This window comes from Indicator indicator, chromosome 2, assembly GCF_027791375.1.
Source record: "Indicator indicator isolate 239-I01 chromosome 2, UM_Iind_1.1, whole genome shotgun sequence".
NCBI lineage: Eukaryota > Metazoa > Chordata > Aves > Piciformes > Indicatoridae > Indicator > Indicator indicator.
This window is the reverse complement of record NC_072011.1, coordinates 27325552-27340037: the sequence shown is the minus strand read 5'-3', so window position 1 is coordinate 27340037 and position 14486 is coordinate 27325552. Positions and strand designations below refer to the sequence as shown.

The following is a 14486-nucleotide window of genomic DNA, read 5'->3' as shown; positions in this document are numbered from 1 at the left end:
GACAGAGAGTTTAAGGTGCTTCAAGGTCACACAAAATAGTCTCAGGTCAGTCAGCTCAGCTAAATATGATGCTTTTTGTCTACCTGGTTTGCTTTTCTACCTTGGTGTGTGGTTTTGTCAGCTAATGGAAGGGAAAGATTTTACCTAAAATTGATATGTTCTTGAACAAATGTTTGCCATTCTACACTTTGTTGGGATTTTGAGGTCAAACAATGGTCTATCGTTTCTACTTATTGCAGTGTCAATTTGGCCTTTTGATGGCTATTAAAAGTGAAAACAAAGGTTTCGGTAAACATTCCACATATTATTTCTCCTGTTAGGTGTATAATATCTGTCTGAACTATCAAGGTAAATTTGCCCATAAGCAGATTTCCAGTGGGTGCATTCCTTTTTAGTGTTTTTCACGGATAGCTTGAGTCACAGTAAACATAAGCTGTACATAATGAAACACTTCCATCCAATTTTGTAGTCTGTAATGTTCACTCAGTGTGGATATTCACAAATATTAATACAGTAAGACTGTTCATACTTCAGTTACTGAGTAGTATCCTTTCTAGAGAACTTCTAGTCCATTACAGGGAAACAGTATCATTTTTGGCTTATTATCCAAAAGCAGGAAAGCAGAATTGTATCTTCTGCAAACTCTCTCAACTCTGTTGGAACAGAAGCTAACACAACATAAAAGAGATTAGTGTGTTGGATTCTTTGCCTTGTACTTCTGTCTAAACCATCAAAATCTTGCAAGACCAATTTAGAGTGTCAGCCTAGAAAGCAAAACTCTTAGTGGCATCAATAAAAAAAAAAAAAAGAAAGAAAAAATGTAAATTGAAGCTGACACCTCCTGGCCTGTGCAGATTGCTAGATGACCTGAACTCTGTCCTAGAAGTAGCCCACAGCCAGCTGACATCCATGTGGCCAGTGACACTCCTGAGGATTCATCTGAGTACACAAGTAGCAAAGCACATATGGGATCAGTCAATACAACAGTTGTGATGCTTGCTGATCTGATGCTCAAGAACTAACACAAGACTCTTCTGTAAGAATCAAAATGTCTGTCATCTGCTGAAAACTCAATCAAATCTTGTTATTTTGTCCTGGAGCTATTATTTTTGCAGAAGTTCCAGTTCTTGCACAAATAAGAACAAGCCATATGTTCTCATAGAGCTCCCCATTTGATGTCTCTGGAAGTAACACTTCTCTATCATCATGTGAGTAGTGGGTGTTCAGGAGGGATTGAGGAAGCACAGTTATAGGCAACTGCAGGAAGGAGACCTCTTCTGCACCAGCATGACACACACAGAGATAGTTTGCCCTCTCAATTTCACTAAGTAATTTTTTTTAAACTCATTTGCTGAAGTAGAGAGAAAGGTACAGAAGGCTTTTCATCTAATTGCTTAGATGCAAAATATTTGTTTTGAATCAAATAGTTTGTTTTTATGTCCAGTCTTAAGAACATTTGAAGCTGTTGAATGGAATCTACTAATTGGAACATCACTATATTGAGCAAAACTAGTCTTTTCAAATCAAGTTTTTCTCTCCTGTGGTCACTGCACTTGTATATATAATAGTAACTTTTCATATAATTGCAATGCTTGTAGCGATTATGAAACTAAAGTTAAGTGGGTATAAGAGATCCTCTTGTCTTTGTTCAGACTCTCAAAGCCTTGAGACTAGAAGATCAAAGACACTGTAGGTCTGTTAGGTTGCTCCTTGGAGAAGAGAAGACTGTGGCCAAGGAGTCTTCAGTTCATCAGATGTGGTTAGACACAGTGTATGATTTTGCTTTCTTCTTGCTTGTGAGCAGTGATTTTAATTTGCAACATGGCTGAAGGGGCCTGCACCTCCACTAGAAAATTGTCATAGTTCATATATGTAAAGAGTTGAAGATTACTGACATTCATGATATGCTGATATGAGCAGGAGCAGGTAAGAAGAGGGGAAAATAACCACTTACTTTCTTGCCTATTCCTTTATGTGCCTATTCAGCCAACCTAGATGATCACTTATCATTGCTGGTGAGAAGTATGTCTGATATGGCAAGCTGCTGCATATATTCCACAGCGCTGGCAGGGCAATGTATCCTTTTTTTACAAGAGAGAAAACACCAGTCAAGTAAGTGGCATGGTATTTAACTAGGTACAGCAGTTGAAAAGGCTGGGACCCACATTGGTGTAATAATTGAATGAGATCAAAGTCCAAGCATTTCTCTAAGCAAAGCCCACCATGGTGGGGGTTTTGTTTTGTTTTATTATTTTATTTAATTTTAAGAAACATCAATGTGAAAAAGAATCTTTTTACTTGTTCACTAAGGAAACAAAAAGCCATATGGAAATGTGTCCAACATTCAAGACCAGGAAACAGCAATCATTGAAAGAGTCATGTACTATCTAATCACCTGGAGGAAAGTGTTGTTTCATATTCTGCTTATTGGTGTATCTTCAAAACATCTGTTCTTGCTCCTGATTTTCTTTAATGAGACCATAAATGGCATTGTGTAATTCACCTTTTATGTAGCATTGTCTCTGGGGCCTCTGTTGCAGGAGTCTCATTTTCTCTTTTTCTGATGCTGTGTGCTGCTAATCTTATTTGTTCTGTCTGTGGTGCCTGTGCCTCTGATGCTTTCTTATCTCTGGATTTTTTTCTGGTTTTCAGATTAAATTAATGAGGAAGAATAGGTAAAACTAATTGTATTTGCAAGGAAGATACTATCAACATGTTTTTACTTTTACAGTGTTCCCTACATTTGCTGAAGTAACAGAATCATTCTAGTTTTGCTTAGAAGTTGTTGATTTGCATATAAAAGCAAGAAGGCCAAATTTGGAAACAGGGCCTGATGTATGGTTTAATACAGTAATACAAAGTTTATTTCAGTAATTTTATTTTCCAGCCTATTTTTTTGTGGTAGATATCTTGAACTTGTGCATTCTTTCATGCAAACAATTAGCTTAAGTTATTTTATTTCTTCAGAAATTGGTGATTCGTACAGCACTGGCCACCAGCATCCTTCTCCCTTGGGTTCTGTGCAAGTTGCTTTGCTGCCCTGTGTGAATTCCCTAAATCTGGGTCCTTCAGTTTTTTGCTGTTCTTGGCATGGTCCACCTGTACACATGAGGAAAGGAACTTTGGCTTTATTTGTATATTAACTGGGAATTCTATACTTATCTTTCAAAAACTGGAACTGGTGCTGTGTAATATCTAATTTTAGATATTTATTTAGGTTTCTGTTGGAGATTTTGTCTTGAATTCTGGTTTGGGGTTTTTGTTTGGTTTTTTTTTGTTTATTTGGGGTTTTTTAAAGTCATTTTCCAGTTTACTTAAACATTATTTTGCTGTTAACTTCACTGGGAGCAGAAGCAGCCCTGGTATTGTATTATTTATTTTGTTTTATAGCCAATATGAGTCTGGTTCTAAAAGTATAATCCAGATGACAGAGTATTACTGGTTGATGCCAATGCATCATATGCCCCTTCCACCAGATTTGTTATTTATTTTTTGTCTTAAACAGAGACATTTCAGAATCAGAATCACAGAATATATCTGGTTGGAAGAGACATTGAAGATGATCCACTCCCTTGAAGATCACCCTTCATTGAGGGGCCAACACTAAACCATGTCCCTGAGTGCCAGGTCCACACGCCGCTTGAACACCTCAGGGATGGTGACTCCACCACTGCCCTGGGCAGACCATTCCAATGTTTGGTAACCCTTTCAATGAAGTATTGCCTAATCTCTGTTTGGTGGATTTCTTTTTCCATCAAGATCCTCAGCAGTTAAAATTGCTCAGAGGGCAGCTAATAAATAATTTACAGCCACGAATTTCTAAGTGCCATGAATTCTTAACGTTGTAGGTTAATCTGACAGCTGTATGTTTATAAATATAATTAAAAATATTCCAATTCCATTTTTTTTTCTTGAGTCAAAATTTTGTTTTGTTAGAGCACCTTTTTGTTAGTCATTGGGAAACTGGGTATTATCTGACTAGTTACAGGTTCAAGTTAATGTTTTTGAAGCTTCCTGTCCTTTATTTTTCTGAAGCAAAGTGAAGTTCCAAATCTTTTGAAAGCTGAGCATGTGAATGCAACTATAGCAGAATTTGCTCTTCAGCTATTTATCCCTATGCTTTTGTTTTACATGCTTATGTCTTTTATTTCTGTATCTGTACTCTTTTTATGTACATTTTTGCAACTCGTTTGCTTTAACTCTTTACTCTTGTGTTATGGTCTGTAACTTTTGTTCTGTTGTTCACAATAAATTGCTGATACATTGTAACGGAGTGTGTGTGTGTGTGTGGTAAAGAACAAAATTCTGCATGTAATAAGCGTGCCTGACAGGTATTAAGTCATAGCCTGTGAAATCTTTTAGGATGTTTATTACAGAGCAGGTACATTTAATGGTGACTGCGTGTCCTTGTATGTGAAAACACAATGTTCATAATAGGGTGGCAAGGCTGTAATAAATCTACAAGTAAATGTAGTAAAAGACACTCACATACTGTGTATTATCACAAAGAGATGAATATATACCTATTGTATATTCAAAGCTGGGGAAATTACCACCTCCTCTGTATGAATAAAGATATCAGTGTCCAGGTGAGGTTTGGGTGTATCTGTGATGGGAAGGGTTCGAGGAGATACCCTGAACTTGTCTGATTTCTATTTAAAGATCAAATGGCTTACACAAGGAGGAATGTGCATGGCTGCCAAAAGCCTTTGTCAGCACAAAGCCAACCCTGGCCTTACATGTCAGGACACTTCTTTGCCAGACTGTAGGCAAGGCACAGGAAAAAGGAGGAGCAACTGTCGGGCTCTGTAGCTGGGCAGGTGAGGATGGGAAAGGAGGGAAGGAAGGCAAGTTAGTCAAGATAATCAGGTGAATGCCTTTGTCAAGATAATCAGGTGAATGCCTTTGTGCTACATATGATTTTACTGCTGCAAGGTCCTGAAAAGACTTGATTAGATAGGCTGCATCAGCAAATGATTTTGACATTGACAATTATACCAACCAAGTTACTTTTTCACCTGTTTGTTATTTTGCTTGTGGAAAGGCCTTTGGTGTACCTATAGATACCTTTAGTTTTTGCTGGGACAGTTGTGGCTGCTTCGGCATCTTTAGCCAGGAACCAACAAAACTGCAGTGGCAAAAGACTCCTAGTCTTGGCATGACTTACACTAGGGCAATACTTTGAAAGCAACCTCGGAAGATACCCTTCTGTTGCAATCAAGCAATCAGGAGGCACTGTGAAAAGAAAGGGATAAGGCAGACTGACTGTGTGCTACGCTTATCTTAGGCTGAAGGAGACAGCAGTGGTCCAGGCATTGAAGAGTTAGAGGCTGTAAGAGCCTAGCACTAATGGTAGTTTTTGCAGTCTGACCTCCTTTATAATGAGACTATAAATGTCTTTTAAAATTTGTTTTCTTTTTATTATTTTTAAATGTTTTTCCAGGTATGTATAGACTATAGTGAGCTTTAGGCAGAAGAGAGGGACAGGAGAACCTTCAAACAAAGCAGGTAGTGACAGGCATGACCAGCCATAGTAGAGTCCAAACGTAATTAAAGCAAAATGCTCTCTCTCTTAGAGCAGATTGAGTGCAGTTGTATTGTCATTTAACCTCCAAGACTCTTCTCATGCTGTAAGGGTGTTAGCTCCCCCCCAAGTCTTATTTATTTAAGTCACTAATAAGTCATCCGAGTCATTCGCCTTCCCTATGAGGTTATAGGAGAAAGGCACGTCCGGGTGCTGGGTGTTCCTTGGTAGTCAGAAAGGAAAAGCTGCCAAGGATAAGGAGCCTGAGCTGCATGTGGCAGGCATGGAAAACTCTGGATCACACTGAGATTCATTAGCTTTTTAAGAAAAGCTGGAAAGTGTGATTACGTTGGGGAGGTGGGAGTGCAGCTGGAGGTCTGCATGCATGCAGTACAGTGAGCAGCTCAGAACTGCAGCCTGTAAATAGATGTACATATTTAACCTCTTAGAAGGGCTGTAGCTCCTTGCTCTAGTACAATAAGAATAACAAGACTTATCATTTAGTTTGTGCTTTCTATTTTCAGAGCTGTGCAGACCTTTGGCGTTTTAATGTGAAGTGGCTGGGTAATTTCTGAACAGGATTTTAAGCATTTAGATTTTAGGGGAGCAGCAATATTATTTCTCATGCTCCCCAGAATAAAATGAGGTTTAGACACTTCTGTTCTGGCAGTAGGGTTCATGGCGTCTTTCAGCTTTCTCCCAGGAGAGCCTCTCATGCAGGAGCTGATTTCTTCTCAGATCTGACCACCGTAACCCTCAGTAATTATAGCAGCGCCGAAATTCTGAGCTAAAAACAGAAGTGCAGCATGTGCCTGTCCCCCATGTGATTCGGAAACCAGGAAATTGAAAGAGCCTGACTGAGAGGAGAGGGAGTGTAAGGCAATAGACGTATCTCATATTTATCTCAAACCTGCTATGCCTGGGACACAGAAGCTGTCATCCGCCGGAGCTGATTATGCATGCAGCCGAAGCGCAGTCTGATTGGATGTAGTAGGACCTAAGGCGAGGGGGAGAAGGAGCGGAGAGGGAGTTCTGTTCTCCTCACCGAAATGTAAACACTGGATAGCGAGAGGGAGTGTAACGCCTTTATGCTCTCAGCCGCAAGCAGCAGGCTGCTATGGTTCCAGCGTTATAGCTCTTGCAGGTCTAGCTCTGCCTGACTTGATGACCAGAAGCAGACACTTTGGAGAATCTCCTGCCTGTGGATATAAATAGGGGGCAATCAGGATGCGCTAGCTTTCTCCGGCAGCGCCGCAGCCCCTTCGTGCTCTGCGCCGCAGCCGGGACAGGGCAATGGACATGAACATGAAGAAGTTCACAGTGCGTCGGTTCTTCTCAGTCTATCTCCGAAAGAAGTCTCGGTCAAAGAGCTCGAGCCTAAGTAGATTTGAGGTAAAATTTCTCTAAACTTTGTTAAAGGTAGCAAATAATACCGTTAGGTGCTGGTGTCAGAGATCTAAGAGAGATTCCCTGTGCTTAGTGACATGATAATTAGAAGTGATCTTTCCCTGGTGGTAGTGATGTTTGCACCTGATGTTCTTTGTTTCAGTGTAATTCAGTGTTTTTTCTCCGTAATATTCAATACATTGCATAATATATTCAGTGTGTTGCTAGGGATCCTTTTATCAGCCAGGCAGTGGAGAAGGAATCTGGTTCAGGACATCATGAAGTTGTAGGAAATAATTATGGTTCCACTTAAATCAGTATAAATGGCACCATACTTTGAAATAGCATCATGTTTTAGTCTTCCTTCTCTATAAACATATCATTCTGTCTCAGTGCCAGTTTTCCAAATAATTGATAATTTGACTAGTGCGCTTTTTTTTTTTTTTAATGTGTCATATTAGGGATTTTCTTGCTTGTTTGTCTTTGGGTTCTCATGCTTGCACAAATTGTTTCATTTATTTTCCATGCATCCTGTTTTCATTGCGGGAGGGGTGAGGGGGGTGAGGGAGGAGGGTTGGGTTGGTTTTATTTTGCTATAGAAGTTGTTCTTCAGTAGTGGGGCAACAACGTCGAATCAAACCTAAGTGATTTAGCAGTGTGGGGAGATGAGGGCAGTTCAAGTTGGAGGAATTAGCAGATATAAATATGTGAATTGTTAGAACCAGGATTTCTGCCTCCCTTCCTCAAACCATTGTTCTTCAGCTATGTATTTGGAGCTATGAATAGTCAGCAGGATGTGAGATCAATTTAATAGATTTCAATTATATTTATGTGGTTCACTTTATCATTGCAGATGATCTGCTACCACTGCATTAAAAAATGGGTAGATGGAGTCTGATTCCCCTCTGCCTCACATATATATTGTGCTGGTGTATTTCAGCTGACCTCGAGGAGGTACTCTGATTTACACCAGTGTTCCCAGGAGGAGGATTAGTCTCATGCTGTATGAATACATTTTAAAATGTTACTCCCTTAGTGTCCTATTTAAAGTAGCAGGTAATTGTCTGAATGCAAAGTTCTTCATGTGCCATTGCTTAAACACGACATGCAGAAAAGCAGAAGTGTGGGTGTTTTGGTTTGGTTTTTGTTTCTTCCTCTTTTTTTTTTTTTTATCAGCTTTCTTGAACAATGATCATGTGCCTAATTTCACTCATTGATTAGTCATGCTGTACATTTAAAGCAAATTAATAAAAGTTCTTCAAGATCTCTCCTTGCACCAACCCTGGCCCTCTAGGACTGAGCAGAGAAGGGAAACATTTTCCTTCCCTATTTTGACCCCAGAATTGCAAATCCTAAGATGAAATAAATGTTCCTTGTAACACATTGTAAACTGACTAAACACGTGCTTCACCAGAGTCAACAGAAAGTAGATCTGGAGTTGTATGATGGAGTTCTGAGAAAGATGAGTGTCTTCACAAGTTGCCAATGTCAGAGCACAATTCAGAGATGACATGATTTTGAGACAACAGAACCCCACCAGACCTCCTAAATATTCATTTGAGAGTGCCATAGGTTGGGAGAAACCAATTCTACCACACTAATTTAACTTACTAGCTAATCTAGCATGAATGATCGTTAGGATATAGTATTTGTAACAGGCCAGACCTTTATGTCATTAAAAAAAAAAAAGTCTTTACAATCCCTTTGGTCAAATTTACTGGACTTTTCAGTGTCTCTGAAATAGTTTTCCCTTATGTGAGTTGTCTTGTAATGATTTTTTTTTTCCTTCTTTGACATAATTTGCTTCAAGAAGCAGCCTGATATGTATCCTTTCATACTTCTAAGTTAAAAGTATTTTGTCCATTTCCCTCTTTCCTCCCTTGGCAGTAATGATCAACTTTATGCAAAGTGACTTAGTATTATAGTGCAACATGGAATAGGGGTTGTTCCAACCAGAAAGAAAAATAATTGATAAAATCTGTTCTGCTGTTTAAATATGAAAATCATCAGAGACGTTCCTACTTAAAAGAGGAAAAAACCAAACATGAATGTCAAGTACCCTCTGTACTTGCATGTATAAATTTGTAATTGCAGGCTAATGAGTGCTTGTCAGCCAAACAAAGTGCAAGGAAGCCTGTTGGTAGTTGTATTTTGTTTGGGTTTTTTTTTTCAAAGGGGCAGTAAAAAGGCACAGGTTATTACATCATGGAATGGGTAAAAGTAAAGGAAAGAAATTTGGAGAAAACACAAGTGGCATTGCTTTGTTTAGAGTGCATTAGCTAATTGCACTGTGCAGGAGTTAAGCGTTGCTAGATGTCATTTGTAATTTGGAAGGGTTCCGAGGTTGTGTGGAATTTTTGTTGTGGTGTTCTTTTGACTAGATGGGAAGGAAGATTGAAAGGTTGGAGACAGATACTCCTAGATTTGAGCATTTGAATATGTTTAAAATACCCCTATTAAAGTGGGTTCAAAAGAATATAATATTAGTTATTACAATCATGTGATTACCTACTTTTTCTACTGTGGTGTTTTCTTTGCTTTAAATTCACTTGGAATGAGCTTCATAATTTACAGGGCATAGATACAGATGCAGAAAATGACTTAGCAAATCACAGCTTGTAAATTGACCTTTACTTGTTTCATATACCAGCATTACTGCTTTATCTGAGACAAGATCATTGCCTTACACAGACATCTGGGTTTCACACTTTATTCTGCTAAAGGAGGCAGAATGCAATCAGATAAATAAGATATTTCAGGGATTTTGTTTCATCTTGCCTAAAATGTGTGGTGTTCTTATTGTGTGGGAAAGACATGGTTGATATTTGGCTACACTTTTGGGTTTTCAATTTATATTATTTTTCAGTATGGCCTGAATTGCTCTTCATTTAGAAGGTATCTAGTGATGTAATTTTATTAAATGTGCAGAGCCAAGTTTTGCCTTTCTGCGTGCACACAGAATTCTTATTGAAGCCAGCTTAAAACCCAGTGAAGTCAATGGGAACTGCATGCATGCATCCCGAAGAAAGACTTTCTTTGTGGTTCTTGCTGAGTGTTTTTGAACAAGAACCTGAACTGATCAGAAGAAAGTGTGCACAGCATGGATCTGCTAGACCTTGAGCCCCAGTACAGTGCATCTTGTGGCAATAAGCAATATCCCTTTATTTATTCACCAAAAGTTAAATGCACATTTTGAATAAACTAGGAGATACCTAAGCATGCAGAGAATGTGATTATATTTATTCCTGTCATGCAGAAGCCTTTCTTGTGTGTTAGGGGGCTTTGGTACTTGTTGTTTCTTTGGGTTTTTTTGTTTTGTTGGGGGTTTTGGTTAGGTTTTTCTTTGTTGTTTTGGTTTTTGTTTGGGTTTTTTGGTTGGGGTTTGTTTGTTTTGTGAAAAATGACGAACAAAAGCATTGCCCTTGATTCTTCTGGGAGATGTTTCTTAATTTTGCATTGCTTATGTATTTTTAATTTGTAACTCTTCCTGGAGTCTTTTAAATCTTGTTTAGCCCTACTGATAATAGTGAATCCAAATTCTGTTTGGACTATGTATAGTGCTTAGAGCCTAGCAGACTTCTTGCAAATTAATTCAAAATTAAATAAGGGCCTGGTGTGTCACAGCATTGTCAGCTGTGAGCAGCAGGACCGAGCAGCAGGGCCTCCTGTGGGTGATTCAAGTGTAGATAAATCCTCCTTGAGTTTGTTCTAGCACTGGCATCTATGAAATGGAAACAAGCTTATACAGTCTGGTAAGGAACAGTGCAGAAGGACTGGCACTGGCTTTATAATACTTAGTTAAGGGAGAGACTTTTGTTTGTAGTGTTAGGCTCTAATTCTGATTTCCTACAGGCTTATGTTGCAGCAGCCTGAGGAAAATGGCCAGCAAATGCTGAGCTAGACTAATCATTTTTCACAGGAGGCTAGAACAGAGTTTCACTTTCAAATGCTTGTGAACTCTGCTGCTCTTGTATAAAGAGCAATTCTGTTCTTTATCAGTAGCATGTCTTTTATTCTGTCTTTTTTGTTGTTTTTTGATAGTCGTTTGGTAGAGGAATATATTATTTCTGCCAAAGATTAGACAGAAAGAGGCAAGTTTAAAAAAAGGAGTATTAACAGCCCAAGATCAGTTGTGCAAGGTGCAAGTCCTGAGGCAGCTTTAGGGTGTTCTTTTCCCACCCCCACCCCCCGTGGTAGTGATCATCATTGTGATGTATTTTCTTGTTACTGCAGAAGTTATTGATGCTATTGTAGTCTGACTTACCCTGATTGCAGGCAAGACTTTTATGAGGAAGTGCTGCAATTCTGGTAGTCTCTTGCCTGGCTTGCTGGCAGGAAGGGGAGTAGGGATGGGGATGAAGAGCAACAGGAATGTGTCCATCAGATCAGTCACTAGAGGATCAGGGAAGTCTAGTTTTCAGGCTCAATTTGATAACTTGCTGTGTTATTACAGAAGGTTCAAACCTTTGTGCCCTGCATTCCCCATTTGTAAAATGAAAACTATGATGATTATTCAAGTCCTTTGATAATATTCTACCTATTTACATTATTTTGGTGTTAAGAGAGCTTTTTCACATGTGTTCACATTCATAATAAAGAAATCACTCCCCAAATACTTCTAACTTTATCCCGAATGAAGTCTCTTGCACCTTAGGCCTAATAGGTGCTCCCTCCCATAAACCTCAAGGTGCAGAAAGGGAAAATTAAGCAGGTAGATGCAGAGATAACTTGTCCACAGGGAAAAAAAAAATTAAAATAGAGCTGGAAATTATCTAAAAAATCTTAATTTGGATTCCCCATCCTCAGAAAGAGCATCAGTAATATCTAAGCTATTCCACCAAACAAAGATGTTTCTGAAACCTCTTCTCAAAGGCCTCCAGTGGGAGATGCCCGTAACCTCCCCCAGGAGGTGTATTTTGTAACATAATCCTTAGCATCTGAGTTTTTCTAATGTCTAACAAAAGTTTTTCTTATGGCAATTTAAGCCTGTGTCATCCTGCTCATTGGACTATGAAAAAGAGATTGTTTCATTTTCTTTGCAGCAGGATGATGCAATTGAAAGCTTTTCAGGTCCCCTATTCTCAGTATTTGCTGTACAGTGGGAAGAATCTTTCCTCCTTTCTGAAACGTAGGGGCTTTCAGGAGCAAAAACCAGCAACATTGTTAGGGAAAAGATCTTCCTTTCTTTTAGATGCTAATGGTCCTTTGTAAGAATCACTTTGAAATTAAAGGACCCTACCCCATCCAAGAACAATCTAAATTTTAATTTTTATGCTTCATTTCCACCATCTAAATGCCTGCATGATGCCTTGATCTGATGGTAGTTGGTAAAAGCCATGGTGCTCAAGGATGTGATGTAGTAGTGGCCCAGGTAGAGTTAGATAATGGTTGGCCTTGATTATCTTAAAGGTCTTTTCCAATCATGGTGATTCTGTGTGATCCTGTCCAGACCTGATGGACCGTAGCCATGGGCTCTGATGTCAGACACATATCATGACTAAACATAGGCTGTGGTGTCATGGATGGAACTATGCACTTCACTCACAAGAGAGAAGTAGCAATACATTTATTGATACAAAACTGTTTCAACAAAGTTTGAAACAGGAAACACAGCTTTTAAAAAGATTGGCTGGTAAGGTACGCTGGATTGTTTACTGCATGGAGGATAGAAGGAAACAATTTATGTTAAAAGTTTCTGTGCACAATTAATGTTCAAAGTTTTAGCATGTTATTGGACATTTACCAAGGATCTGTTGCAGCAAGGAATCTCTCAACCTACAGGAGTATCCTTGGCAGGCATCCTTGCTTAAGGGGAGATCCTGGAGCACAGCTAGCTGCTGTGCAGGAGAGCTCAAACCACAGGGCCCTTGGGCTGCACACTATTTAAAGGGATAAGGTGACTGACTTATACTTTCATACTGACCTTACACCTGAGCTTATTGCTCAAGTTAGCCCTTGGCTATTATATAGTTTCTTCAATTCATGCTTAGCATCATTATCACTGAAGTGGATTACAGAAGATAAGGGTTCTGTTGATGAGGGGTAAAAAGGCACTGTCACATATGGTCACATAGCCAGGGGACATGCATGTTTGGGCATATAGCAGGGGCCTGATATTCTGATGCAACAGAAGAGGTCTTCATTGAGTTGTGAGATGGGTCCTGTCTGATCACCTGATGTGACACACACAGGCATGCCTTATGTGACTCCTGATGACCCCGTGGTATGGTGAGCACATGTTTGAACATGCTCATGAATAAATGATGAAATGAATAAAACACGGAGAATCAAATGCTTCTCTACTTTGTCTGTGGACCACGTAATGCCCTAGTTCACTGAGCCTGGAACATGTATGCAAGTGTTCAGGAACCTGGTGGGCTGGTTGGGAACTGTGAGCAGCCAAGTGTCTGCTTAGCAGGAATTCAGAGTAACTTCATTTTATGCAAGTGAAAACCAGGTAGTTTTGTTCTAGTTTTTGGATTATAATGTTTATAATCTCTCTAACTATGGCACAAAAAGTCTGTTCTCAGAGGTCTGAGCTGTTCTGCATCTATTCCTATTATCAGAAGCTTTCAATTCATCAATTTTTCTGCTAGTCTCAAGAGAGGACTCCTTTTGTGTGGGCTTTTTTTGTATTTGTGTCCCTACAGATAACTGGAAATATTTCTAAAATAAGAACAAAAAAACCCTCTCTATTTACCTGTTTTTCAAGTTCTTTTTTGTTAGTTAATGGCACTTAAGTGGAGCGATTCTGTAAGAGTATTTGCTGTTAAGAAAGACTGAAGTACTGCAGAGAAGCAGCACAGTTTTACTTCCTGGAGAACAAAGTCTCAGGAAATGGGAAAGAATAAGTGGACCACTGAATCTGTCTTGAAAATAGCTTCCTGACTGAGGATGTGTAAGGAAGCAAGCAACTATTCTATTCAAGGTCCTTGCAGCACAGCTACCATTCATTCCCAGGGAAGTGCCTTCGAGGCAAACAGTTTGAGATGCAGGCTCTCTTGGTATGTGCATGCAAAGTGGAGTGACCACAGCATGGCTTTGGAAGACTTTGAAGTAAGCAACCACCGTTTAGCTGTGAAATCTCTCTCACTACTTTGTGCTGCCAGTATCAGTATTTCAGTGGTGCTGCTTTTACTGTGAGATGGAGTGGAGTGTAGAGCCCTCTTCTAACTGAGTGTCAGGAGTTAGGGATACTGCAAGTATAAATCATTGACAACACAAAAGAAAAAAATGATGTTTCCAATAAGGGAAACCGCAAGAAGCTGGAAGTGGGGAGATTCAGGCTGGACATGAGGAAGAAGTTCTTCCCCATGAGAGTGGTGAGAGCCTGGAATGGGTTGTCCAGGGAGGTGGTTGAGGCCCCATCCCTGGAGGTGTTTAAGGCCAGGCTGGATGAGGCTCTGGCCAGCCTGATGTAGTGTGAGGTGTCCCTGCCCATGGCAGGGGGATTGGAACTAGATGATCCTTGTGGTCCCTTCCAACCCTGGCTGATTCTATGATTCTAAGGAGGAGAGAGATAGGCTGCTAGTGTGCTTCCAGAAAATAAGTAATGACAATAATCAGCTAAATCCCT

The 14486-nt window shown here is 39.6% G+C and overlaps 1 protein-coding gene across 2 annotated transcripts in view; it reads left to right on the top strand.

Annotated features, from left to right (window-relative positions):
• The window catches only part of RPS6KA2 (ribosomal protein S6 kinase A2), a 291646-nt gene that overhangs the window by 128819 nt on the left and 148341 nt on the right, over nt 1-14486 (top strand). The window contains exon 1 of one of the 2 annotated variants that reach the window (XM_054399264.1): nt 6818-6916. The exons of the other annotated variant lie outside the window; for it this stretch is intronic. Within the exon in view, the coding sequence (XP_054255239.1) occupies nt 6818-6916 (99 nt within the window). Of the gene's footprint in view, nt 1-6817; nt 6917-14486 lie in introns of those variants that run through there. 2 annotated transcript variants of the gene reach the window in all.